We start from the raw sequence: 27376 nt of genomic DNA, 5'->3' as shown, positions 1-27376 counted from the left end.
TCTGGGTGAACACAACATAAGCGTGGCACTTTGTTCTTTGCCATATTAAAACACTGTTATTATTAAAACATAACATTATTTTCATGACTACAGAAGTAACCAGAAATAACTTGAAAAATCATAACTACCTGAAAAGCTGAAATATGCTTAATGGTGTGCAAAACCTGCTCATCATAATTTGTAATGTGCTGAGTCTTCTGAGTATTTTTAGAGAAGTCTTATAAAAAGCTCAGACTTCTGACAATAATTCTCCAAAGGCTGGGAAGATACAGCCAGATCCAGAACCACAAAGTTGGTAATAGTAGAGATGCTATAGTTTGTCAGCTTTCCTTCTCTCTCCCCTACCCCTCCTTCCCAAATGTACCATTTTAAAACATTTAGGAGAGATAAAGTGCTTTGATTTCTTCCATGCTCTTCTTTCTTTAAATAACTTGTTACTGGTGTCACCAAATCTCAGTTCCTGCACCTCTTAGGTGATCTCCATTGCCATTATAAGAGAGTAAGGGAGGCATTCATTGTGAGTTCCAACCCGCTTTTTTCTAGAAAAACAGCACTGGTAACAGCTATGTTACTTCTGGTCTCACTAAATTTAGAAATTCTGTAGATGACATCTATAAAGACAGGGCTTTCATATTCACTTGATACTCCAATTCAAAAGAGAGGTTTTCAATAGGATGATAAAAGCTGAAGCTCCAAAAGCAGACACTGTCTTTGGTGTGCAGGCAAAACATGGCAACTTTTTACTCCAGATTAATTAATACAGAACAGTTGCCACTGCTTCGATACTTGCAAACACTCTTCCATGCATGTTGAAGTTGTTAACAATTCTCTTATGATGTCTCATTCTTAGGCAAAAATTGGGATTTGACTGCCGCCCTGAGTGACTATGAGCAGCTTCGGCAGGTTCATACAGCTAATCTGCCACAAGCATTCAATGAAGGGAAGTATCCTAAGCCGCAGCAGGAAACGGATCCTTCCCAACAGGTGAACAAGAGTGAACGACCATCACTTCAAAGACAGGATGACATTGCTCAAGGTAAAGTGCTTCTAGCTCAGACTTTGATTGGCAAGCTGCTGCTGTAGGTTTTCTGTTAACCTAACACAGGTAAAAGGTTTACTACTGAGATGCCAAAAAATAAAATAGGAAGGCCCACCCCAAAACTGTCCTGCCCTTGAGATACCTTCATAGATTCAGCGTTGGCAACATACAAGTTTGTCAAAACTATGGATGTTAGGTCTTCATATTGTTGGACTCATGTTGTAAGATAGGACTCTTTTTCTCCAATACCAAAGAGTTGCAGATTTCTGCTAAAGAGAGGGTGGGCATAAAAACTCAGAACAAACCAGGGGTGTCGCTAGGGGGGGCGGTGGGGGCGGTACGCCCCGGGTGCCAGGGGAGGGGGGTGACAAGCGGCGGCCCCTCCCACCACTCCCCAAGGGGAGCCCCGCCGCCCGGCACCCTATCTGTGCAGCGTTGCTTGTCACTCCCATGCACCACCGCTCGCTCTGTCGCCCCAGCGCACTTCAGAAGTGTGCATGCACACGAAAGCTCATACCAAGAACAAACTTAGTTGGTCTCTAAGCTGCTACTGGAAGGATTTTTTTTATTTTATTTTGTTTTGACTATGGCAGACCAACACAGCTACCTACCTGTAACTGGAGCTTTTATTTACATGAGCCTAATTGGTTTATATAAGTAGAATCCTGACGTTTTTTTCTAACAACAAAAAAGCAGCAGTAGTGTTCATTACCAACACTACTAGTAATAATTACTATTTATATAGTTATATTATTAAATGCCTGTTGGTGTTCAGGGTATTTTTAAAAAAGTGAAATTCAACTCAGCTGGTATGTATAAAATCTACTCAAGGCCACTTTTCTTTTAATTGGGGAAGACAAGAAAGAGGGATTCTTTAAAAGCTGAAGTGAAGAATTCACATGCTTTTGTAAAGATAAGAAAGATAAGAAATTGAGAAGTGCCACCGTGAGAAGCCCACCATAGCAAAAGGTTAATCTCGCTACCTTAATATACACTGCTAGGATTCCCAAATGGCAGGCAAGGTCTGAGTGAACATAACCAATGCTTTGGATGCTATTAGTTCAGGTGCTGGGACGTTAGAGAGAAGCTTTAGAGGAGGGATGGGGGACCTTTGACCCTTCAGATGTTGGACTCTAGTTCCCATCATCCTATATTACTGGCTCTGCTCATATTGGGAGATGGAGCCCAACAGCAGCTGGAGGGGGTGCAGGTTTCCCATCCTTGCCTTAGACCATGCAGCTATCGAGTCAGGCAATTGAAAATTCCTAGACCCACAGGCAACTTTGCACTAAATAAAATGGCACTAGACAGTGTTTATGCCATGGGCTTTCAGATCCTTGTGAATGAAAATCAGTTCAGCAGGCTCAGAGCATTTCACTAGAAAAGGTCAGACAACACTTGCTGCGTATAAGATGAGATGTACGGTATTTTCTGATAGTCATGTACGTGCAGATGTCATCCGAGTCCACAGCATCAGGCAAAAAACACACACACACACAAAAAAAACCAGAACCTGCCTTCAAATCTGAGCACAATTGTTACTTCTACTCAACTATTTGCAGATTAAAGCCAGCTTTGGTCTATTTGATGTTGTATTGGGCTGCCAGAGAGTGACTCTATGATGAATTTTATTTGATCTGTTAGGAAAGTTGAAAGTGAATTACTGAATAATTATTTAATATATTTCATGATCAGCTAGTAGCTATTTCTTCCAGAAAATCATGGTAACTCTGAAGCCAGATTTTGCAGAAGCAGACTTCTTTTTCACTATCATATATAAAAACAGGATCCTAACTAACTAGCAACATTTCAAGGTAGGGATTAAGGGAGCAGCTCAGGATTTCCAGTTTGGCTTACTGTGAGGTGGGGGATTTCGCTGCTTTTCCACTGCAATTTATTCCAGACTGGAGCTGTGACATATGCAATATACTCTCAGGGAACACAAAGAAAGTGATGATTCATCATAAACTTGGGACTAGGTAACAGGAGAGACTGCATTCTCCTGTTCAGACCTGCTTGGTTGCCAATGTAATCTGAAGAGGCCCTCTTAGTGCTGCTGCAAGCCCTCGAAATTTGTATTGTGGCCACCCAGAGTATGGTATTGAAACCTGCAATGTAGAACGCTCTACCCCTTGCAATACCCCATTCACTGATATTCCAGTTTCTTTCCATTTCACAGAAACCTATAGCTGTTGATGATGTATTTGATGATATCTTACTGGTCACTGTGAAGTTTTAGCTGTATTTTATGCTGTTTTATTTTGGTTGTAGCCATTGTATACATTTTATTCTCTAACAGTCCTTTAAATAAACCTACAGTCAAAGGTCACGGGGTTCTATTTCATCTTGCCTTGAGAGCAAGAATGAGAGCACAGATGAGAGAAGAGATCATTATCTCCACCAGGGTAAAAGTACTTTGGGAGTACACCTTTGGACTGCAATCTTAAAGGCACTTGCTAGGGAGTAAACCCCATCAAGCCCAGTGGGGATTTACTTCTGAGTAAAATCATTTAGAATTGCTTTGGTTGTCTCACTCCCCCCCCCCTTTCTTTTGTTCCTGCACAGAAAAGAGGCTGTCTAGAGGAATTTCTCATGCCAGCTCAGCCATAGTCTCCCTTGCTCGGTCCCATGTGGCCAGCGAATGCAACAATGAACATTTCCCTTTGGAGATGCCCATCTACACATTCCAGCTCCCTGACCTTAGTGTTTACAGTGAAGACTTTAGAAGCTTCATTGAGCGGGACTTGATTGAGCAAGCAACCATGGCTGCTCTGGAACAAGCTGGTGAGTAAATACTGAAGACAAGAGAGTCTGGCTTGTTTGACCTTCTTGTTTGTCTACCACTCTTTTAAGCCCATATTATTGTTGGAGCTGATTGCTTACATCTTAGATACATACGCGATGCCATAGAGTTGGTGAAAGTAGAAAACAAAGACAACTAAAATGGTGAAGGGGCTAGAGTGCCTTTGCTACATGTAAACGGTATAGAGATTGAAATGTTTTATTTTGACTAGAGAGTATTGCAGACAAGGAATGTGAGAAAGGAATGTGAATGTATGAAGACAGTGGGGAGATAGAATTTCTTTCTCTTCCTTGCCCCTCTCTCTTGTAATTTAAAAGTTTCCCAGTAAATCAGATTGACAGTTAGGACAGACAAGAGGAGGTGTTTCTTCACACAATGATTAGCACATTCCTAAGGTTGGGTTCTGTGGATTGGCAGAAAAGGATCAGTGTTGCTTGATTTGCCCCTCCCCTCCCCTGTCAGAATATTAAGACATTACTCAGGAACACAACACAAAGTCTGCCTTGGAAACCACAGTCTGCGTAATGGTAGTTGATGGGTGCCAACTGTATATGCTGCATTTGGGTTGCGTGGCATCTTGGGAAGTCTTTGTAAGCTGATTTGAGTGCTGTGTGGCTGATTGGCTGCATATAGAATTTCTTAATAATATTGTATGTGGTGTAACCCATCAATTCAGGTGGCTTAAAAGAGATTAAACAAACGTGTTTTATATGACAGCAGAAATAAGAAATCTCTGAAATAACTCCAATAGCGTGCAGGTTGGCTAGTTCAGTCAGGGTCATCATAAATTGCCTCAGTTCAGAATAAAGTAGATAAATAGGTACCTACTTGCACTCTGATGTGCTTTCGAACTGCTAGGTTGGCAGGAGCTGGTACAGAGTGACGGGAACTCACCCCATCCCGGGGATTCGAACTGCCGACCTTCTGATGGGTAGTTTAACCCACAGCGCCACCCGCGTCGTATAGTTGTTTATTTCCTTCACATCTGATGTGATGGTGTTCTACAGGGCGGCCATCACTACCAAGAACGCCCTCTGCCTGGTTCCCTCTAACCTCACTTCTCGCAGTAAGGGAACCGTCAGAAGGCCCTGGGAGCTGGACCTCAGTGTCCGGGCTGAATGATGGGGGTGGAGACATTCCTTCAGGTATACTGGGCTGAGGCCATTTAGGGCTTTAAAGGTCAGCACCAACACTTTGAATTGTGTTTGGAAACGTACTGGGAGACAATATAAATCCTTTAGGACCAGTGTTATATGTTCTTGGCGGCCACTCCTAGTCACCAGTCTAGCTGCCGCATTCTGGATTAGTTGTAGTTTCTGGGTCACCTTCAAAGGTAGCTCCACGTAGAATGCATTGCAGTAGTCCAAGCGGGAGATAACCAGAGCATGCACCACCCTGGCACTTAATGATTTTTCTGCCTATTGTAGCCATTGCAATGGGCTGTGCTTGATGCTGTATGGTTTTTAATTGTATTTCTATTGCTTCTTTTGTTTCTTACATTGCATTTTAGTGCAATGCAATTTGCAATCTATAGAATTCAAGCTCCAATACAATACAATTTAAGGAATTAAAAAGAGTAGAAATACAATGTAGAAATTGATGTGAATATATAATATGGACATGCAGTAGACCACCTGAATGAAAATGGTGAACCACTGCTGGTCCACATACCACCTTTTGGGAATGCCTGCTTTAGAGGTTCTGTGGCCACTATTGGAGTAAGAAAATTCTTATGCTCCTGCAGCTTCTGTTGAACTTCACTGCAGAAGAATATCTAAATAATTTAATTAGACAGAATAATAGATTAAAAGGCTTTTATATAATCTATATATATATATCTGTGTTGTTCTGCTGTCTCAGCAAAGTCTGAACATGCCATAGCAGCAGGCATTGGCAACACCTCTGCACTCTCCATCCCTGGAACGATTCTTGAATACATAGGGGCTGTTTATTGAAAGTCCAGCCTAGGGCAACTTTCAACAGATGAAGATGATGGAGACAGATGGATTCCTGCACAGCTGATGAGTTCCTCAATTCCCATCATTGTTATCTGGATAGATTCCAGTGAGCTTTGAATAATGTCAGTGGTATATGTTGGTCTTTGCTTAGAAGTTGACCTACAATTGTGAGGTCTCCTTCATAATTTAGGGTTTATATGTAAAGAGCTAACTTACTGAAGATCTGCTTCTGCCAGTTCACAGAATTGATGGCATTTTAACTCCCATTATTAATATGAAACAATGTGTCATGTAAACCACACCTGCACAAAGATTCTTGATGTTTCTGCCTATGCATTTTGCATGGCATAATGGGATATGTAGTGTGCATGAACGACACAACTCTGAATGTTATTGTGCATATGTAGGACCACCAAGGCCACTCTCTACTGCTCTGAAGAGTCATCTGGGGCAAGTGGGGGTTGTAAAGGATTCAACCTGACTCCAAACCCAGGTCAGCGTTTTCCCTGTTGAATTCAGGTGTTATTCTGAACCCTAAGGCCAAACTCACCCTCATAGGTAGTAAGCTGCCTCCACTCCTGTTTCTGTCCAGTCAACCTGAGTCAAGAGATAATCAGGTTGTACACAGGACATCCTCAAGATTCCAAGGAGCAAGAGCTTTGTCGAGTATTTGTTGTCATCAGTGCCTGATTTACGTATAATCTAAACAAGCTATAGCTTAGGGCCCCACTCTCTTGGGACTCCCCCCCCCCCAAAAAAAAATTAAAGGAAAGAAACCTGGATGTACATTATTTCCAATTGTATTTCAGTTCAACAATTACTTTGATAAAATACATATTTTGTTATGTACAAATGGTTTTAGATACCTATTAGGTCCATAAATTAGGGGGACGCGGGTGGTTCTGTGGGTTAAACCACAGAGCCTAGGTCTTGCCAATCAGAAGGTCAGTGGTTCAAATCCCCGCGACGGGGTGAGCTCCCGTTGCTCGGTCCCAGCTCCTGCCCACCTAGCAGTTCGAAAGTACGTCAAAGTGCAAGTAGATAAATAGGTACCGCTCTGGCGGGAAGGTAAACGGCATTTCTGTGCACTGCTCTGGTTCGCCAGAAGTGGCTTAGCCATGCTGGCCACATGACCCGGAATCTGTCTGTGGCCCTCAGCCTATAGAGTGAAATGAGCACCACAACCCCAGAGTCATCCGCGACTGGACCTAATGGTCAGGGGTACCTTTACCTTTACCTAGGTCCATAAATTACCATATAGCATATATTCAACACAAAAAACAGTGACAGTTTGTTGTTGACAAAGGACAGCTGGACATATAAAGGGCCCCATTACCTTCAGTAGCTTAGGACCTCATCAAATCTAAATCTGGCCCTGGTTGTCATGTTTATGCTTTTAAAATTGGGAAGATTTGTTATAATGTAAGCGCCACCATTTACAACTTTGAAGCCATTTTTGCTAAGTCAAAGAAGGAATGGACATTGCTGGTATGACCTCTTTGGAACACTCTTAACACAAGAGAATTGTCCTTTATATCTACTCTGAAATATAACAGGCAGCCCACCTTAGGTTTGTTTTCTTAGCTATTAACTTCTTCACTATAAAACTCATATCAAGAAATTTATAGATTTTATATGGATTGTATACGTCTCCTTTATGCAGCACCCTTGATTTATCTTACCACACCTACATTATTGTCAAAATCTTCTGCTTGGTGCAGGTGATAGTCTGTTATTTCACCATCCCTGCAAGAAAGGAGTTGCTAAAAATGAGAATATGTTACTTCCACTTTTATCACTCCCAAAGGCAGCCCAGCCCAGTTTAAATTATGCTTCCTGAGTGCACTCTTGATTTAGATTTCATAAGAATGGTTAGGCATGTGAAGTGTGCGCCAGCTGCTGCTTGTTGAATACATGTGGTGATTACCAAGTGTTTTTAATAACCCAACCTGTTAATATAGCTACAATTTATATACTTTTTTGGATCTAGGGAAAATAGACTTCCAGTAGGATCTGAAATTCTCCTGAGTTTAAGTATAGCCACACATTTTCATGTTATAGGTTGCTTTAGCCTAATTTCAGTTTATTACAACCACAACCATTGATTTCAGTTGATAAGATTAAGCTACAGTGGTACCCCGCTAGACGAAAATAATTCGTCCCGCGAAAATTTTCGTCTAGCGGGGTTTTCGTCTTGCGGAGCGGCAATGGGAGCCGCGCTCCGCAAAACGAAAAAAAAAAAAGACGAAATTTTTTCGTCTTGCGAGGCAGCCCCATAGACTTTTTCGTCTAGCGGGGCTGCCTCCCGCTAGACGAATGCTTTCGTCTAGCGAGTTTTTCGTCTAGCGAGGCATTCGTCTAGCGGGGTACCACTGTATTTGTTTTTAATATCAATAGGACTCCAAAGTGCTTAATGTTGGCAGTGTCCTTATATTTTAAATTAATTTTCATTTTTCAGGTCGTCTTAACTGGTGGTCCACAGTGTGTACAAGCTGCAAACGCCTTCTGCCACTGGCCACCACAGGGGATGGCAACTGCCTGTTGCATGCGGCTTCCCTAGGTAGGTCTTCTGATAAATAGTGTATTCTGAAAGAATAGGACAACTATCTTGCTTGCAATGTTTAGATTCAATCTTTCTCCTTCAGAAGGATTGAAAGAACCTCACTTGAACATGATGTGGACCCCGTAGTATGCAAGCACAATGTTGGGGCATCTCCTCTTATCCCTGTTATAAAATGATACCGTGATATAGTAAGTGACAAATTGGACTGGGTTCTGTGAGATCGGAGTACTTATCTCTGGTCATCCATAGACTTGCTGAAAGGAACACGGGACCTCTCAGCTTCAGTTTTCTGTCTCACAGAGCAGTTGTAAGGATCAGTGAGATAAGGACACGTTAGTTTTCTTCAAATTTCAAGATAGAACTGGGCTATGTTGAAATAAAAAGGTGTTCTTCAACACACACACACACACACACGAGTTACATTGGATATGTCACTGGTCAGTAAAATTTTATGGATGACAGATGCTGGCACTGATGAAGGTACAGTAGCAAACTAATTTTTTAACCTGTGGGGCCGGCATTTGATATTAATAAAGTACTTACCTGATGTGGACAAATATTCCATTTTAATAAGATTGTGTCAAGAAAAGAATTGCAGGCAGAGGCCTGAATCTTCTGAAATATTTATCATAGAATTTCAGAGTTGGAAGGGGCACAAGTGGTCATCTACTCCATCCTCTTGCAATAGAAGAATCAAAGCTAAAGAATCCCTGACAGATGGCCATCCAACCCCCATTGAAACACCTCCAACAAAGGAGAGTGGAGTCTGTTCCACTCTTAAACAGGTGCTAAAGTCAGAAAGTTCTTCCTAATGTTTAGTAGGAATCTCATTTCTTGTCCGTTCTTAAACCGAAACCATTCTTAAACCAAGGTGCGCTTTCTCTAATGAGACCACCAGTGACCTCCCACCATTCAGATTCTGTTCTTAGACAAGGTAAAGTTCGCAAACCAGGACACTATTTCCGGTTTTGTGGAGTTCGTAAACCAAATCGTTCATAAACAGGGCTGTCATTAAACCGAGGTACCACTGTAATTTGAATCCATTAGTTTGGGTACTATCCTGTGGAGCAGAAGAAAACAGGCTTGCTCTATCTTCCATGTGACAGCCCTTCAGATATTTGAAGATGGCTGTCACATCACCTCTCAGTCTTCTCTTCTCCAGGCTGCTCCTAAGGCATGGCCACCCTCTTCTGCACCTGTTTCTGCTTGTCAGTATCCACCTTATATTCAACTTATAATTCAAATGGAATTTATGTCTGTTTTGTCTCATTGTTTGTTTTGCTATTAGTGTAAAATGTAGCCCTATGATCATTAACAAGAGAAAAAAGGAAAAGCATCAATATAAAAAGACATTCTTTGGTGAAGCAGCAATCAGAATATTACTTATATTTGAATTAATGTAATTTCAGTGTATTAAACATAAATAATTTGATTATTTTTAAGCTTGCAAGCCTATGGCTGGTAGTATTTTTAGGATTCAAATATAGCAAATTCAAGTTCTTTTATAATGAACTTGGATTCCAGGGGATATTCATCCCTCTCTTGTGTGAGTCAGCCAGCCCTTAGGTTTTTGGGTCATTATTTCTGAAACAGTCAAAAGAGCCCCCAGTGATCATTCGTCATTCAAGGCCCACCAATAGTGCTCCAAATTTCTGAGGCTAAAATCAAGAACGTTTGTTTCCTTCCGGCAAAGTTGTGCATCAGGCAACTCAACTCTTCCATTGTTTCTAAAGAACATTTCCTAAAACTTGCTTTGAATTCAGTATTGCCCTATATTAACCTATTTAATGTTTGCACCTGTTATTTGAAATACTTAAACATAATCAAAGGGAATTAAACTCCAGTTAGGAGAACCATGCAAATGATTACACCTAACCTTAATTCCTCTTCATGTGTGTTTTGTGCTATTCCTGTTTTCATACTTGCTCCTGTCACACTACTTTTTTGCATTTAGGAATGTGGGGGTTTCATGACCGGGACCTCGTATTACGGAAAGCACTTTACACAATGATGCGAAGTGGTGCTGAAAGGGAAGCCCTGAAGAGAAGGTGGAGGTGGCAGCAGACACAGCAAAATAAAGAGGTTTGTACAACATCAAGAATTTATCAATCTTAATTTTGAAGCCATACTCACTGTGGCTTCCTCATAGAGTGCCTTATTAGTGCCAGGACACATGCCTGATGCTTGTGACAGAATGATGAAGAAGAATGACTTTGATGATGGACAGGGTGCTTTCTCCACTCACTGGATATCTTCAGTTAGTCCTCATAATCCATGGGGGGGGATGATTTGCAGGACAGCCCATAACCTTGCATCTTTCACTTAACATTGAGACACTTAATTTATACCACTCAACTTTCAGTATCAGAAATGTTCCCTCTCTGTTCTGTTCTAAATTATTTTGTATGATGTCATTGTGCTCTTTAAACAAACATTTTGGGAGGAACATTTTGTTAAACACTTGGTGCAAAATGGCATTTTTGCAAAGCAAAGCCTGTTTGACAACCATTGGAAGTCTGAGACACTGACAGCACAATTCTATGCATGTTTGCTAGGATATCGGTATCACTATATGTAGCAGGGCTTACTCCCAATAATAGAGCATAGGATAGCAGCTTCTACACATGCACACACAATTAAACCTTTTTTATTCTGCCCTCATTCCAGAAGAATATTTATAAGAGAAACCAAATAAGATTGTTTCTATGATAACTTAATTCAAAGTGGGATGACTTACTTTGGTAATTAAAAGCATCTGGATTAATATATATTGGGGGGGAGGGGTACTGCAAATGAGCCTTAGCAATTGTGCTCTCAGATTCCAGAGAACTTGTGCATACCTGAGTTCAGAGATCTCTTAACTCAAGAAATAAAGATACAAATCAAGGCACAATGTGTAAGTTACAGTTGTCTCCTTGTTTCTTGAACTGCCTTCTCCTCTCTCTCCTAGTCAGGGTTAGTTTACACAGAAGAAGAGTGGGAACGGGAGTGGAATGAACTGCTCAAACTGGCTTCGAGTGAACCACGAACTCACTTCAGCAAAAATGGAGGCACTGGAGGCGGGTAAGTGTGGCTTGCCATACTCCTTTTTCTGATTTACTAACCTACCATGACATAATTTGTGATATAATAGGTAGGAAAGGAAAGTTTTGTATCATCAAATCCTGCTTCCGGAAACGTATCTGGAGTAACAGGATGTGTTTCTGTTGGTGGAAGTGGTATGTTGTAGTTGATAAATGTCCAGTAAACTGAAAACACCTAAATATTGTAGCCGTTTCTCATAAGAGTTGAAGCACCTTGCCTAAGATGAGGATAGTCTTAAGAGAAAACAAGATGACGTAGGGATTCTTAAAATTATGAACAGCATGAAGAAAATAGGTAGAAAAATATCATAATAAAACTTGCCTAATATACAACTGACGCCCCCTTCAGGCAGCTGCTTGCTCCACATCCCAACAGGCAGCAAAACAAACATAGCGCTAACTGGAGGATTTCCATGTTTCTGTGCCCATCCCCACATGTTTAAAAAGTTCCACAAGCCTGCTGACAGGCACAAAAATGTGTGGCAGCCAATTTTCCTGAGCTTCCACCACTATTTCAACACACATGTTTCTTGAAAGCCTCTCAAGAAACTGCCCGTGAAATGCTCCACATAGCTGACAGGCAGCTAACAGGTGAATTCTGTGCATATTCACATTATTGTATTTCCATATGAGAAAATGCTTCACCTGTTGAATTTTTGCCTGCCATGCAGCTGTCAAAGAATCCTGTTTTCCCCTAATGCCAACCCTAAACCAAAGCATAGGGATTTAGTCCCATTTAAAACAAATATACCGGTACTTAGGAGAAGACATGCATACCACTGTATTGTAAGTCCCCACCTGCACTACACCCCCAAATAACTGTAGCTTGGGAAGAGGTATTTGGCTACTGAACCACTCTGGAATATTCTTTGTGGTATGAGACAGTGCATTACTAATGAGCAGCTGGTCTTTAGCCCCTGCAAAGCTAAAACCTTTCCCCAAATATTTTTTCATTTGTCCATTTTGGGGAACAGGGATTCTTTAACACCCACCTGTACTTACGTTGTAGCAGTATTTGCAGAAATTAACTTTTAGGGACAACCTGATCTCAGATGAACTGACCACAGGAAAGATGCACTCTATTTGTTAGGAGAAAAGGAAGGGGAAATACACTGGGAAGCAGGAAAAACACACTAAAGAGAAGGTGGAAAGAGCAGCTGTTTAAGACACCAAGAGATTCCTATTTCCTGGTGTCCAAAAAAGTCCCTCATCAGTCGCAGCTGTGACATCACTCATTTTAACCAATACTGACTGAAAGAAACAGCTCAGCCGGCTCATTCACACAAATCGCTAAGAAGGGTACTTATAAATTATGCTTCATAACTTACTTTCTTTGCGGCCTAGAGACTTATTTTTTAAACAAAATGAAAACTCAGAGTGTGAAGGCCCTGCAGGGGTGTCAGTGAAGGGCATGATGCCCATGACCGCAGTGTTGGTGAACACAGATGTAAATAATTTTAGTTCTCACTCTCTCTGTGGGGTTGTGTGTGTTAAAAAACTTTTTTAATACTCTGCTGTTTTTGCATTTACTTAAATTTCTTCAAAATTGTTTTTTTTAAAGTGTCTTAATCTGCACTACTTTTGTATTCAGGTCCTTATTAGTAGTTCTTGCAACCTCATTCTGTCCTTCTCAGCCGGTTTATGCCTCATGCTTTTGCACAGCTCAGTGTACTCCAATTAGAGATGTGCTGAGATGTATTTGCCAAAATAAAAGAGCTCAGTCCTTGAAGAAGTCACTTTTGACAGCTTTGCTTCTCGGGAAATCAAAACAAAAGCACCCACCCAACTAATAAATATTTTAGATGTCCAATACCACAGTTTTCCATGTGCAAATCAAACCTCCTTAAGTGGAGCTGCCAGTCACCAGGATGGGATGTTGGCTCCCCGCACCACCCACCCACTGCCAGACCTTTCTAGATCATGATCTGCAGGGAGTATCTCTTACACAAATGTGAAAGGACCATGACTTTAGTAAATATAGCATGGAATTAAAAGACCATTCTAAAAGCAGCCTTAGAGCAAATTTGGAGGGGGGGGAAGGAGGGAGAGAGATATGGAACTCCTGGCCACACATTATTCCCCGGGAATAAACCTCAACTGGTGAGAGTCTCATGGACTTACATCTCCACCCTCCTATGCTTCTTCCATATGGTGTGGAGAATGTAAATAGTGAACTATTCCGTACCTTTTACAGGTAGGTAGCCATGTTGGTCTGCCATAGTCAAAACAAAATAAAATAAAAAATTCCTTCCAGTAGCACCTTAGAGACCAACTAAGTTTGTTCTTGGTATGAGCTTTTGTGTGCATGCACACTTCTTCAGATACTATTCTGTACCTTGTTCATTTGAGTTTAGGAACGTTGTGACCCTGGGATGCATCCCTAGGTTGAAAGGACTGCAGCGCACCCTCTTCTCTCCCAGAGGCAACACTCTGGTTTCGCTTAAAGCAGGGACAAATAAACTTTTAAAACTCAAAGACCACATTGGAAACCATGTGCTGTCTCTCTGTTTACTTATGGTGAGGCAAGACGGGGAAGCTTCCTAGAACAACGTCCCTTTCCGTCTGTCAAGCCAGCTTCCTTCTTTCTAGAGACCCGTAAAATCTGTGGCCAGATTGGGATTTTGGTTTGGCACCACCTGGTGGTCAATAGGCAACATTGCAGGCTTGCAAAAAAATAAAGAATTAAAACAGGAAGCTGTCATCTAAGCTCCTCTCTGCTTCTTCAGTTTTTAAAATTTGCATCACAGAAAGCAGGCATTTCTTCCTGAGACTCCTGGTGTTCTCCTTTCAGGCTGGTTATTTCCTTGTTTCTTCTGCCTTTGCTGAACTTCTCTGTGTGCTTAGCCTCATCATTAGGTTAGTTCTCCTCAGCGCTCCTTCTCCCACTCAGATTTTTTCCTGGTCATTTTTTGAGGCCTGTTCAGTTGTTGGTTTCTTTATCTGCAACCTCTTGAGACTCTGTCTTGTCCTTTGCTTTGCTGACTTTATTCATAGTAGACTCTGTATCCCCTCCTCCCCGCCCAGTTCCAGCCCCAGCCTTTTGCTCAGTACAGCCAGGGGCATACAAAGTGGGGGGCGGAGGGGGCAGGCCACCCCGGGTGCCACTCTGGGGGGGGGTGACAAGATGGTCCCTGCCTCCCCCCAGCTGTAGAGCGGCTGAGAGCGCATGCAGTCTGTATGGGCGCCGCTCGCGCAGCATCCGTATGGGCATTCGTATGGGCTGCCTCTCGCACAACAACCGTACGGGCTGCTGTGTGTGCGCACTCCATACAGGCTGCCGCACATGCGCAGTCTGTGCGGGATGCCGCTCACACGGCAGCCCATACAGACGCCAGAGTGTGCATGTGCGGCATCCCGTACAGAGTGCGCACGCGCGGCAGCCCGTACAGTTGCTGCGCATGCACACTCCATATGGGATGTGGCACATGCACACTCTGTACGGGCTGCCCCGCCCCGGGTGCCGGAAAGGGTTCCTCCACTACTGAGTACAGCTAAGGTTTTCAAACCACTAGTCGTCAGTCAGTTGCCCGGCTTTTTCTTCTAACGATCAGTAAACGAAACAGCTTCTTTGCCTGCATTTAAATGGAAAGTCACAGAAGAAATCCACACTCTCCCACCAGGAGCAGATAGCAGCAGCAAAATTACAGTGTGTAAAGGCAATAGACATTTTTACAGCTAGCTCTGCTTCCACTCAAGATTTGGCTACAGCCCTCCCCAGCTCAGTTTAATGGCAGCACCCGCCACTTACAGTGATGGCAGATCTTCCCAGTTTGCTACTCTCCTGCCCACTCACTAAGGGAGTTCTATGCAGAACATCTCAGAGCCAGATCAGGTGTGCCATGAACTCCCTTCCTTCTGACATTATTCTATCAGCTCTTCTCCTGCTTTGGCTGAGGAGCGGTCAGAACACAAAGAGAGAAGGGCAAGATAATCTCTCCCTGATGAAGTAGTTCACCAGTTAGATATATCACAAGGAAGCTCTTCTTCAGCTGAACTTAGGGGAATTTTATTCGTAAGGTCTTTGGTGCCCCTAAATGCATAAGTTACTTAACCTTGTGTGTTGAAACCAGTCAACATCTGGTGGAAACCAATGCATGGCTCACTACAATCAAGGCCTGGCTGAAATTCCCCTTTAGAACTACTTCTTAACCTCTGTGCTTGAAGACCACATTTCATCTAGATGGTATAGAGCAATTCAAGATGGAATCCGTAGTTTGGGCATTGCTCTCGAGAGCCTTGAAGCATGTGACGAAAGTTACTTATTCCAAACAATCAAGGAGCGGCTCTACGACCACGAAAGGCAGCACTTGTTACCTCATACTCTGAGATCCTGTTCTCCAAAGGCCTTAGGTATTGCAACACCTTACGGACCCTGTGCTAAATAACTAAAGGATCTACTACTCCCTTCCCATCGAAGAGCCTTTATGCTCATGAGATTAAATGCCTTCCCCTCTGCAGTGACCAAAGGTAGATTCTCACATACTCGATATCAAGCCCACCTGTGTGCCTGCAACCAAGGAGTACCTGATTCAGTGGACCACATTCTCTTAGATTTGCTCTCTACACAGTAGACCTCACCAACTGATGCTGAGCAAAATGTTGGATCTCCGGCCTATAACTCAAAGAAGAAGTCAAATGAGGTTTCTCCTGGCGGATCGGGACAAATATATCACTGTTTTAGTAGCTTCCTTTTTTGCCACAATTTTACCTGGAAGGGTTCCCAACGATCCATCCTTTCAGGGAACAGACAGGGCCAAGCAGAGTATCTAAGTGCACATTATCACAGTGTGACCTTATGATCTTAGACAGCTTCACCTTGTCCTTTTAATTATCCCAGTGACCTGAAATGTTTTATACTGTGATGCCAATAAAGGCATTTGATTTAATTTGATCATCATCCCCTGGAAACCACTCTCAGAGTTAAGGTGTTCATGTAGCATTAATCAAATGCTTCAGCCTCATTACCCGTGTCCAGAAACAGCCTGTGCTTCAGAATGATCAATTCCTGAATTTCATGCACCACCTCAAGAAGGTTCTACTAGTAGATCTAGCTAAGGAAGCCTTCAACTACCTCTCAGTCTCCAAATGTTCTTCATCAGCAATCTCTATCTGCTGCCCCAGCTCCTCCCTCAACCTCCAGGAGGCAGTCTAGAGTGTGATCTTCATGCAGGGGACCTTAGTCCCTACCCAGGCATTCTGCTTCCTCTTAAGATCTCAATGGAGCCCCACCACAGCCTACTCGTTTGCTAAAGCGGCCCTTGCATGGGCCGAGGACCTGTTAAACATACCTCACATACCTTGTGAGCAGGTCTCACAAGTCCTTGTTAAAGATTTCCAGTGCACTGGGAGGCCAATGTGCTCTCCCACAACAACTTGGTTTCTGAACCTTTTGTAGGGGCTGAGTTCTTCGGAGATGTTTTAAAAGATGTCCTAGTTGAGTCTATGGACAAGAAGACATCCATGCCTAAGGAAAGAGATGACAAGTAGACCTGGGTGATGTATAAGAGCCAGACCATGATGGCTGAAAATCTGTGGTGTGGGGGATAGATATGGGAGCCCTCAGTCCTTGTCTCTTTTTGGGAAGAGAACATTCCAAGAACACTTCTGAGCCCAGAACCTCCCAGTTATTTCACTGTGCTGTTGCCAAAGAGAATTTGCATGATGCCCTTTGAATTATAGATGAGCCAGTTTTCTTTGGTGCCAGAACAAACTTGAAGCATTCAAAGTTGTGTCAGCTTCAAAGCAAACTGTTCTTAAAAGAGGAAATAATGGGTTCTGAACTAGACTGGGCTGCTGCTGGGTTGCATCTTAGGTTATTTATTTATTTATTTATTTATTATTTTGCAAGCAAACATGTTCTTTTGAAAAGAAAAATACAAACATTGTCAACTTTCAGAGTTCTGAAGAATTAAATCAGGAAATATACAATGACACAAAACTGTCAGCAAAGTTGCCTGGTGGGAAGTTCCTACCGGTAAAGTGCCACTAGCAAGGTTTATTTACAGGTAGCACAAGGCATCTAAACCATCCATTTCATTGCTAACCTGTTAGATGCCGGAGAAGGTGTGGGGATAACCCCCTGTTGTTTCCCGCAGTATCTGGCAATCAGAAATCCTCTGCAGATGGTTCATGCATCTTCTGTATGTTCACTTGTCGGGTGGTGTCGTCTAAATGAGCCATCACTGATCAAACACTACAGCTAGAACTTTCACATCACCTCAAACATAATGTTTCTCAGCAGAGTGAGTTCACACATTCATTCGTCAGCTAGCAAGTGATGAATAACCAAGAGATGTACAGCCCTGTGTGAACCAGCCCTGCCTCTTAACACATTCTTGGTGTGACTTGAGAGTGTCAGCAGTAAGTGTGCGCTAAGGCTTCGTGACTAAGCACATCCTAAGAGATATGAAAGCCCTAAATTCTTAAGATGCTATTCTTGTTCTAAAGGGAACTTGACATATAACTTGACTTTTAAAAAAAAATGTTTGTTGCAGAAACAAAGACTGATGCAAAGCAGGGACCACATGAAATGTTATGGCTGTGGCATGAGGTCTGCTCCACATGGAAGTGTTGCTTTGGCAGCAGGCGTGCCACAATCCTAACCTCTCAGTTTAACCTGAGAGCAACTTTTCAAACTAGGTTATATATTTGGCTGTAGATAACTAGATTGCAATATACACAGAGTGCAGCAATGGAGAAGGGGGGCGCACTTGCAGTGCTGCTTTTTTGTTTTTGTTTTTTTTAAAAAAAGAGGTGCCAGAACTCACCATAACAAGCTGGGCGCCACATGGCTCCTGAAAACTAGGCTATGGACACAAGATTACAAAGCTGCAATGACTGAACTCCAGCTAAAATGTTTATTTTCATATGGTCTAGTCCTCATCCGAGACTGCAAAAAACAATGCCAGCTTCCCCTGCCTGCCCCCCCTAATATTCTTATGTGGGTCCCTCCTCCCATCTTCAGAAAGTGGGAAGGCAGGAAAAGGTCTTCCTTTCCTTCTGCTCTGCAGATGATTTCTGGATTCTCCGTAAACTCCCTTTCCTTCATATTAGATTCTGGCAAAACAACCAACACATATTACAGGCACCACTACAAAAAATGTTTAGAGAGTCTGAGGTAGATAACACTTTGAAATGCACTTCTTGAACCATCGTAAACTAACCAGCTAGTATATTTCAAATTAAAAAAAACATGCTGGAACAATTTTAGGAAAGCGACTCCAGAGGGGTTGAGGGGAGGAAAGGAGGGAAATCAATAAACAAAAAATCTACAATCACAATTGGCCGAGCGGGCAGATCAGTTTTTCAGGGCGGGAAGCTCTCCTGTCGGCTTTCCTGTTGGATTGGGGGGGGGGGGGCGCACTGGCCTGCAATGGCACCAACCTGAAAGGTGCCAGAGCTGCAGTCCGGCAAGATCCAGCTGAAAAAAGCCCTGCACACAAACAATGTTCTTGTTCTTTATTATATTCATACCCAACTTGTCAGCCAAGATTGTCTCCTAAAGCCGTTTACAACTAAAATCAACAGAAAATTATAATAGATTCTTAAATACGTTAAACTTCTGTTTTGTTATTCATTTATTGAGATTTTTGTAAGCTCGTTGTAAACTGCTTTAGGAACTAATCTTGGCTGAGAAGTGGGGTCAGTCTGCCGGCAGTTAATGATGCAGTCCAGGTTATCTCCTGCAGTGAACAGCCAAATCTCTCTTTAAAATGCAGTTGGAGCTTCAACCCTTTCCTAGTACCTGCTTTGGGGTAGGGATTCCATTCTTTGTATGTTGATGCCTTCCTTAACTGATGAACTATGTGCATTTTGTACTCTGTTATATATACACCAAGTTCAGAATTTAGCTGTCCTGAGTTTGTGTCTTCTGGAAACTATGTAAGCATTTATTTTTATTTACAAAACAAAATAAAAAATAAAAAAAATCCTTCCAGTAGCACCTTAGAGACCAACTAAGTTTGTTCTTGGTATGAGCTTTCGTGTGCATGCACACTTCTTCAGATACCAGATTACATTAGCTGTTAGGAATGAAAATGGCTTCTGTGTTTTTCATTATATTTGAGTTGAGTTGTAAATGCATATACCGTAAGCAGTTTTGCATAAGAACAAGTAACTGTAAGGAAAGGGGTGAACACATCTTTAGTTCTGAATTGTGTGCCATTGCACTTGGTTTTCTAGAGTTGACAACTCTGAAGATCCTGTGTATGAGAGCCTAGAGGAGTTCCATGTTTTTGTCCTGGCACATATATTAAGGCGACCGATTGTTGTTGTTGCAGACACAATGTTACGAGACTCAGGAGGAGAAGGTGAGTCATTTTGCTGGCAATTATTTATTTGAAATGTTTTCATACCACCTTTAATAAAATCTTAGGTTGGCATATAGAGTTAATATTAAAAATACAACAACAAACATACATATGTAGAAACAGTAAAATATTCAACCTGGGGTTAATTGAAACCATTTGGCGCTTAAAGCCAGAGAAGTCCTGGAGAAAAGATGCTTGTCTTCAGCAAGCATCTAAATGGCAGGTGCCTGACTCAGTTCATATTACACACACACACACACACACACACAGGCATGTCAGAATAAGCCACCACCAATGATAGCCTCCTTAGCTGACCTCAGTGACCAGGCCAGTTGGTAAGGGAGAGGAGTGCCTTCAAGTATCCCGGTCCCAAGTTGTTTTATATATCTACAAAAGTCTTAAATCAGGCTCAGTAGCATATTATCAGCTACTGGGTATTAAGGGATATTAAGTATACAAACTCATTTCAGTCAAAACTGTGTTAAACTATGGTACCTGGTAGGTGTGATATCTACTCTTTTAGAAATGAAATATTTATCTAGAATGGCAAAAAGCACAATTTAAAGGCTTCATATAAGTGAACAGGAGTTTTTAAAATGGTGGCAGAATTCCACTGCTGGTGTTTTTCCTGTCCAGAGTGTGTCTGACGATCCAGTTTCCCCCCTAGTGGTTATTACTTTTATCTCCTAACGAAAAGAACAATTTCAACTGCTGTAAGTCCTCAAAGGAGCTATAGGCAGCTGTGCCTCAGTATTCCACTTTTCGCTCTCTCCTTGACCAACAGTTAGGGGAAGGGGAGGGTGAGTGAGAGGTGGCAACTATAGTACTTCATTCCACATTTTTCTCATTGAGATTATGACTGGTTAGCAGTCATAAGCAGGAAATGTGCAAGCTGCTCGTGTCACTTGCTTTGCAAAAGCCTGAACAATGAATTTCTCTTGCTCTTCTGGATATTAGAAAATTCTTATCTAAGAATCAGTAATTTATGATGTGTAGAAATTTACACATTTCACCACAAAGTGTATTTGTGCTAAATAAGTTCTAAGTGCATCCCCTCTGGAGTAATCATGGAAACTGTGTGATAAACTGAATAAGCCAAAAGAATGTAAGATTCAGCAGTGCACATTTGTAGCCAATAATAATTTTTAAAATTGCTGGAAATATTTGGATATCAGACATAGTTCACTATACTTTGTGTGTCTTATGAATACAGTAAAGAGAGCAAATATCACCCCTGGTTTAGGGACGGCCTGCACAACTTGCATCGCTCCAAGATGAGCATAGTCCAGCAGCAATTCACTTTGGCCTGTCAGCTGCTAAGCAGGCTCTCTTGCGGTTCTAATCAAACAGCAGCATGCCCAATAGGCCACTTTGCATGATTGTGATGTGATGGGAAATGAATGAAATAGTACATCAATATTAAAATACATTGAGGCTGCTGAGGCTGCCTATTCCTAGTTTCACAACATGTTTGCAAAATCTTGGTTTCTCTTCACAGCATTTGCACCAATTCCATTTGGTGGAATTTACTTGCCTTTGGAAGTCATGCCTAACCGATGCCACTGCTCACCTCTAGTCCTTGCCTATGATCAAGCGCATTTCTCCGCTCTTGTGTCTATGGAGCAAAAAGATCAACAAAGGGAACAAGGTATGTCAAGTATGAAAGAAAATCGTTTTCTTTTAGTGGAAAGGAATGCAGAGCTACTGTCTATGGGCATGTCATCTGTATGTGCCTATCATAAACACCGTGCTGAGGTAGAAATGATAGCAGCCAGTGGCCCGTGTTTCGTTAGCCCAAAAATGGAAAGCGAGCAAGGTCACAACCAAAGAAGAATGGCTACTTAAACTGATGGAATACACGCAACTTGCAGATTTAACATATAGAATAAGAGAACAAAAAGAATACTGTATACGTTTAAAGAAGACTAGAAAATGTTTACTGAATATATGGATGAAAATTGTGTTCATTTACAAATGCTGGCAGCATTAAGATAAATTTAACAGCGTAAATCTGTTCATATTAATCTCTGGAAGGTGTATTTTATGGGTCACACTGTAGTATTTAGAATCATTGCCAACATAGCTTGTAGAAGTGGCAATTCCAAGCTAACATTGTACTAATCCATTGTTGGTGGTGTGACTGCCCAGCGTTTGGTTCTTCCATCTCCCTTGCTTTTTTCTCTGATCTGTTTTCTGCGTTCTGCCTTTCTAAAAAGTGAAAGGTATACCAGGTAAGTCATTGGTGTTCCGAGGCACAGCACCCAGACTCCAATTCCAAACCATGGTTTAAGACCCTGACTTGTTCTGAAGCTGGCACACATGGTTTCCTTGTTCAGATGAAATATTGAGCCAATATATGATTGTCTAAATGTAGCTACTACCTACCTTTCCCTCAGCTTTTACATTTCTTTATTTAATGGAACCAGAAATCCTCATTAATCCAGCATCCATGTCAGATAATTCCAGAGAGTTATTGGATATGCCACAACTTCTCCTCCACTATGGTTAGGGAAGACTGGTTTAGTCTCTGGACCATATTATGCAAAGCACTGTGTTAAAATACTACAGTGGTACCTCTAGATGCGAATGGGATCAGTTCCGGAGCCCCATTCGCATCCTGAGCAGTCCGCAACCCGCAGTGCTGCTTCTGCGCACGCGCGGGTCGCAATTCGGCACGTCTGCGCATGCTCATGACATCACTGCGCATATCTGCGCATGCGCGACCTGCCAAACCCATAAGTAATCCGTTCCGTTACTTCTGGGTTCGGCGCGTTTGTAACCCGTGGCGTTCGCAGCCCGCAGCGAACTCAACACGAGGTACGACTGTAGCACCTTCAGTAAAGGCAACTAGGTTATTTTGCACATGCCTTGTCAACAGACTGGTCTTACCGGTAGGCTTGCTGCTAATGTGGGGTTGAAGCTTCTGTGTAATCTATGGCACATCATCTGTATTCATCATGTGGCATTGGAATATGTATCACTGAGATGATGAAAATGTTTGAAATTTCATTAGTCTCAAGTACATTGTTTTTTCCTTAGTGTTTTGATGTTCAGCGGAACTGCTCTCACAACTGTATGGCAAGGCAGCTTGCCATTCCAATAACTGCAACTCACCGTGCAAATGAAGGGATGTAAAATAGTTAAGATGATGTTTTTAATTGGACCAACTTCAGTTGGTGCAAGAAGAGAAGTAGCTTCTTCCCAACATTCATTTCTATATAAAAATGTCTATATCTCTTTGCTATTCAAAATATTAAAAACAGTGTACTAACACTATAAAAACAAATTTACAACACACTGGTGAAATATTCAAACTATGGAAGATCCTCAAAGAATCGCGGCATCTTAGGATGTGTAAAATAAACAAAAACCTTGGCAAAAGTATTTTCCAGAGATTAGTCAATACCTGGTTCTGTATCCAGAATGGCAGCACTACAGGCAAAGAGACATGCCTCATAACTCCACCAGCAAAGCCTCGTGGGGGAGCAGCACCTGTAGCAGGGACTCCTTCCCATAACTTAACAATTCAAGTCCATATGGGGACTGTCACTTTCCAGTCTATTCTGGGCCTTCCACTTTAAATGAATCCAGAAGCATAAGACAAAAAACTATGAGCAAAGTTGGTTGAAGATCAAAATTATTTCCCCCAAACACTAATGTGATAGAAATGTAGTGGGCAAAGATATGGGACAAACAGTATCTTCCATGGTTTTAAGAAGTATGAATAGCAGCCAGCAGGGGAGGTGATTGAGAACAGGAGCACAATACTTTTAGCCAACACATGAATAAATAGTTCCTTCCTGTGTTCTTTCTCTGGTTTGAATCCCCATCATCACCACCATGGCTGCTATTTAACTTTTTAAAAATGCATGCAGTCAAGATACCCTGCAGCAGATCTAGTTTGGCCTTTGTTCTTTTAGCCACAGATGTACTGGAGATGAAGCAGAAGTACCAGTAAATGTTTTTCTGGAACTCTCTAGCTTTCTCCATAATCCAGCGCATGTTTGCAATTTGGTCTCTGGTTCCTCTGCCCCTTTGAAATCCAGCTTGCACTTCTGGGAGTTCTCGGTCCACATACTGCTTAAGCCGGCCTTGTAGAATTTTAAGCATAACCTTGCTAGTGTGTGAAATGAGCACAATTGTGCGGTAGTTGGAGCATTCTTTGGCACTGCCCTTCTTTGGGATTGGGATGTAGACATCTTCTCCAATCCTCTGGCCACTGCTGCGTTTTCCAAACTTGCTGGCATATTGAGTGTAGCACCTTAACAGCACCATCATTTAAAATTTTAAATAGTTCAGCTGGAATATCATCACTTCCACTGGCCTTGTTGTTAGCAGTGCTTTCTAAGGCCCATTTGACTTCACTCTCCAGGATGTCTGGCTCAAGGTCAGCAACCACACTACCTGGGGTGTATGAAACCTCCATATCCTTCTGGTATAATTCCTCTGTGTATTCTTGCCACCTCTTCTTGATGTCTTCTGCATCTGTTAGGTCCTTTCATCCTTTGTCCTTTATTATGGTAATCTTTGTACGAAATGTTCCTTTCATATCCAATTTTCTTGAACAGATCTCTGGTTTTTCCCATTCCTCTATTTCTTTGCATTGCTTGTTTAAGAAGGCCTTCTTGTCTCTCCTTGCTATTTTTTGGAAGTCTGCATTCAGTTTCCTGTACCTTTCACTATCTCCCTCACATTTTGCTTGCCTTCTCTCCCCCGCTATTTGTAAGGCCTCATTGGACATCCACTTTGCTTTCCTGCATTTCTTACAAAAGCTTTTGACTGTGTCGACCACAGCAAACTATGGCAAGTTCTTAAAGAAATGGGAGTGCCTGATCATCTCATCCGTCTCCTGAGAAATCTTTATGTGGGACAAGAAGCTACAGTTAGAACTGGATATGGAATAACTGATTGGTTCAAAATTGGGAAAGGAGTACGACAAGGCTGTATATTGTCTCCCTGCTTATTTAACTTATATGCAGAATTCATCATGCGAAAGGCTGGATTGGATGGATCCCAAACTGGAATTAAGATTGCTGGAAGATATATCAACAACCTCAGATATGCTGATAACACAACATTGATGGACGAAAGTGAGGAGGAATTAAAGAACCTTTTAATGAGGGTGAAAGAGAAAATATGGTCTGAAGCTCAACATCATGGCCACTGATCCCATCACCTCCTGGCAAATAGAAGGGGAAGAAATGGAGGCAGTGAGAGATTTTACTTTCTTGGGTTCCATGATCACTGCAGATGGTGACAGCAGTCATGAAATTAGAAGACGCCTGTTTCTTGGGAGGAAAGCAGTGACAAACCTAGACAGCATCTTAAAAAGCAGAGACATCACCTTGCCGACAAAGGTCCGTATAGTTAAAGCTATGGTTTTCCCAATAGTAATGTATGGAAGTGAGAGCTGGACCATAAAGAAGGCTGATTGCCGAAGAATTGATGCTTTTGAATTATGGTGCTGGAGGAGACTCTTGAGAGTCCCATGGACTGCAAGAAGATCAAACTTATCCATTCTTAAGGAAATCAGCCCTGAGTGCTCACTGGAAGGACAGATCCTGAAGCTGAGGCTCCAATACTTTGGCCACCTCATGAGAAGAGAAGACTCCCTGGAAAAGACCCTGATGCTGGGAAAGATGGAGGGCACAAGGAGAAGGGGACAACAGAGGACGAGATGGTTGGACAGTGTTCTCGAAGCTACTAACATGAGTCTGACCAAACTGTGGGAGGCAGTGGAAGACAGGAGTGCCTGGCGTGCTCTGGTCCATGGGGTCACGAAGAGTCGGACACAGCTAAATGACTCAACAACAAGTACTGGAGATCATTGAAAAAGCCTAGCACAGACTTTGGATAAGCGCCTCCCAATAGTGTCAGACAAAATTGTTAAGCAAGCAAAGAGAGGCAAGTGGAAGGAGTTTGGCATTGCTAACTAAGAGAGGATATCCTCCCTAGGGCTTCATGCAGTCATATGATGGAACACAGGGATATTGCAAAGTAATGTCCAGAATGCCACAATTTGTTTGTTTTGTATATTCCAGACTTCTGCTTTTATGTATCTGAAGATGCTGAATTCCCACATAAAGACATTTTATACCTTCTAACAGACCTTTTTTCTTTCAAGATGCTTTTTCTGTGCAGAGCAGAACAGCTAGAAGCAGGCCTCTTGATTTCTAGATCTTGCTGTATACAGTAAGCTGCTGCTGTGCTGATATTTTTTAAATCATGGGTTTTTAGCTGCCTTTTTTCATGAATTTGTCGGTTCAAAGGCACAAGTAACTCTTTCTGTCAAAGGACCGGTTTCCCATAAATGGATAAGTGTGATGGCTTTATTCCAGTGTTGCTCAAAGCATGCTTTGATTTCAACAGTACAAGGAGACGCTATAAATGAAAGAGATGTTGTGATTGTGGGTGCCTACTCAGTAGAAATTTCCAAATACATTTTAAAAGATTAGATGATATTCCCTGGCAGGTTGTGGGAGATTGCAGCAAAAGAACAAAGATAGAATAAAAACTTAGTTGGTCTCTATGGTGCTACTGGAAGGAATTTTTATATTTTTTATTTTGTTTAGAATAAAAAAAAATCATTCTATATTTTTATTTGACCTGGGGCCATTTGCAACCCACTTTCCATATAGGAATGTGGGCCTTTATCTTTGTGAGAGTCCACTAGTGATTGCAGAGGTGCACTCTCATTGTTCAAAGGATGTCAGTCCTTTCCATGTCTGAATGCAGCTTTCAAGTAAAAATTCCAAGCTATAATCTTCCTTCAAGTGCTGTAGATTAAGCTGACAATTTTTTTTGCTGCTGCTTCCTTGCTAGAAGATGTGTAGCCCTTCCAAAATTTATCTCCTACCTAATATCATTTAGTTCTGCAGCATTGCTCTCTATGGCTTTGAAGCTGTTCTGACTTTTGACTAATTCTCAAAGATGAGAAACCCTCTAGCCAGCTGCATCTTGCTGATTAGTGTAATTACCTCTGTGAAGGCTCTACTGAATAGATCCGAGGGTTGTTGCCGTTGAATTTCCACTGCTTCTCAACGGTTCTTACCAGTTTTTAATCAGACTCCCAGATGTGAAGTTGCCGCTTCTTTTACTGGCTGTTCTCCTGCACATTTTAGCAGCTGCCTCATGCACAGAAATTTACTGGTGAAGCTTTTTATTTTTACTACTTCACGTCACAGCACACTGAATGTACAGTGTGGTTCATTGAGAACAACTCAATAAGAGCTCAGATTTTCATTCCTGCCCTTTCATTCTCTCTGGTTTTTAATCTCCCAACAGAAACTCAGTATTCTTTTCTCATTGCACATGCTTGGTCCTCATTACACTGCTTTTTTGGGTGGGGGTTACCGCTTTAGGGGATCCCCTCTAGTTCTGCATATCTTGTGATTTCTTCAAACATTCTAATACTTCCCTTTTGTTCCTTGCAGTTGCACCATAGCTCCGTTGACATTGCCTTTATAACTAGGTAAACTGAGTTAACTACTTAAGAGTCTTCAGAACAGCAATAAAACTAGATACACAGGGGAAAGGGAAAGCACAAAGAGACAAATAAGAACAATGGAGGAGGAAAGAAAAAAGCAAATTAAAACATCTCAATTAATTAGGGAAGGAGTAG

General features: G+C 42.0%; 1 protein-coding gene across 3 annotated transcripts in view; it reads left to right on the top strand.

Annotated features, from left to right (window-relative positions):
* OTUD7A (OTU deubiquitinase 7A) overlaps positions 1-27376 on the top strand; it is an 81125-nt gene that overhangs the window by 40680 nt on the left and 13069 nt on the right. For all 3 annotated transcript variants that reach the window (XM_033167194.1, XM_033167193.1, XM_033167195.1), the window contains 7 exons: positions 851-1036; positions 3605-3823; positions 8259-8360; positions 10318-10445; positions 11314-11426; positions 19628-19755; positions 21254-21403. In XM_033167194.1, coding sequence (XP_033023085.1) covers positions 851-1036; positions 3605-3823; positions 8259-8360; positions 10318-10445; positions 11314-11426; positions 19628-19755; positions 21254-21403 — 1026 coding nt within the window. The remainder of the gene's footprint in view (positions 1-850; positions 1037-3604; positions 3824-8258; positions 8361-10317; positions 10446-11313; positions 11427-19627; positions 19756-21253; positions 21404-27376) is intronic.

This window comes from Lacerta agilis, chromosome 13 (assembly GCF_009819535.1).
Source record: "Lacerta agilis isolate rLacAgi1 chromosome 13, rLacAgi1.pri, whole genome shotgun sequence".
In the NCBI taxonomy this organism is placed as follows: domain Eukaryota; kingdom Metazoa; phylum Chordata; class Lepidosauria; order Squamata; family Lacertidae; genus Lacerta; species Lacerta agilis.
Note: the sequence above shows the minus strand (reverse complement) of the source record. Positions and strands in the feature narration are given on the sequence as shown.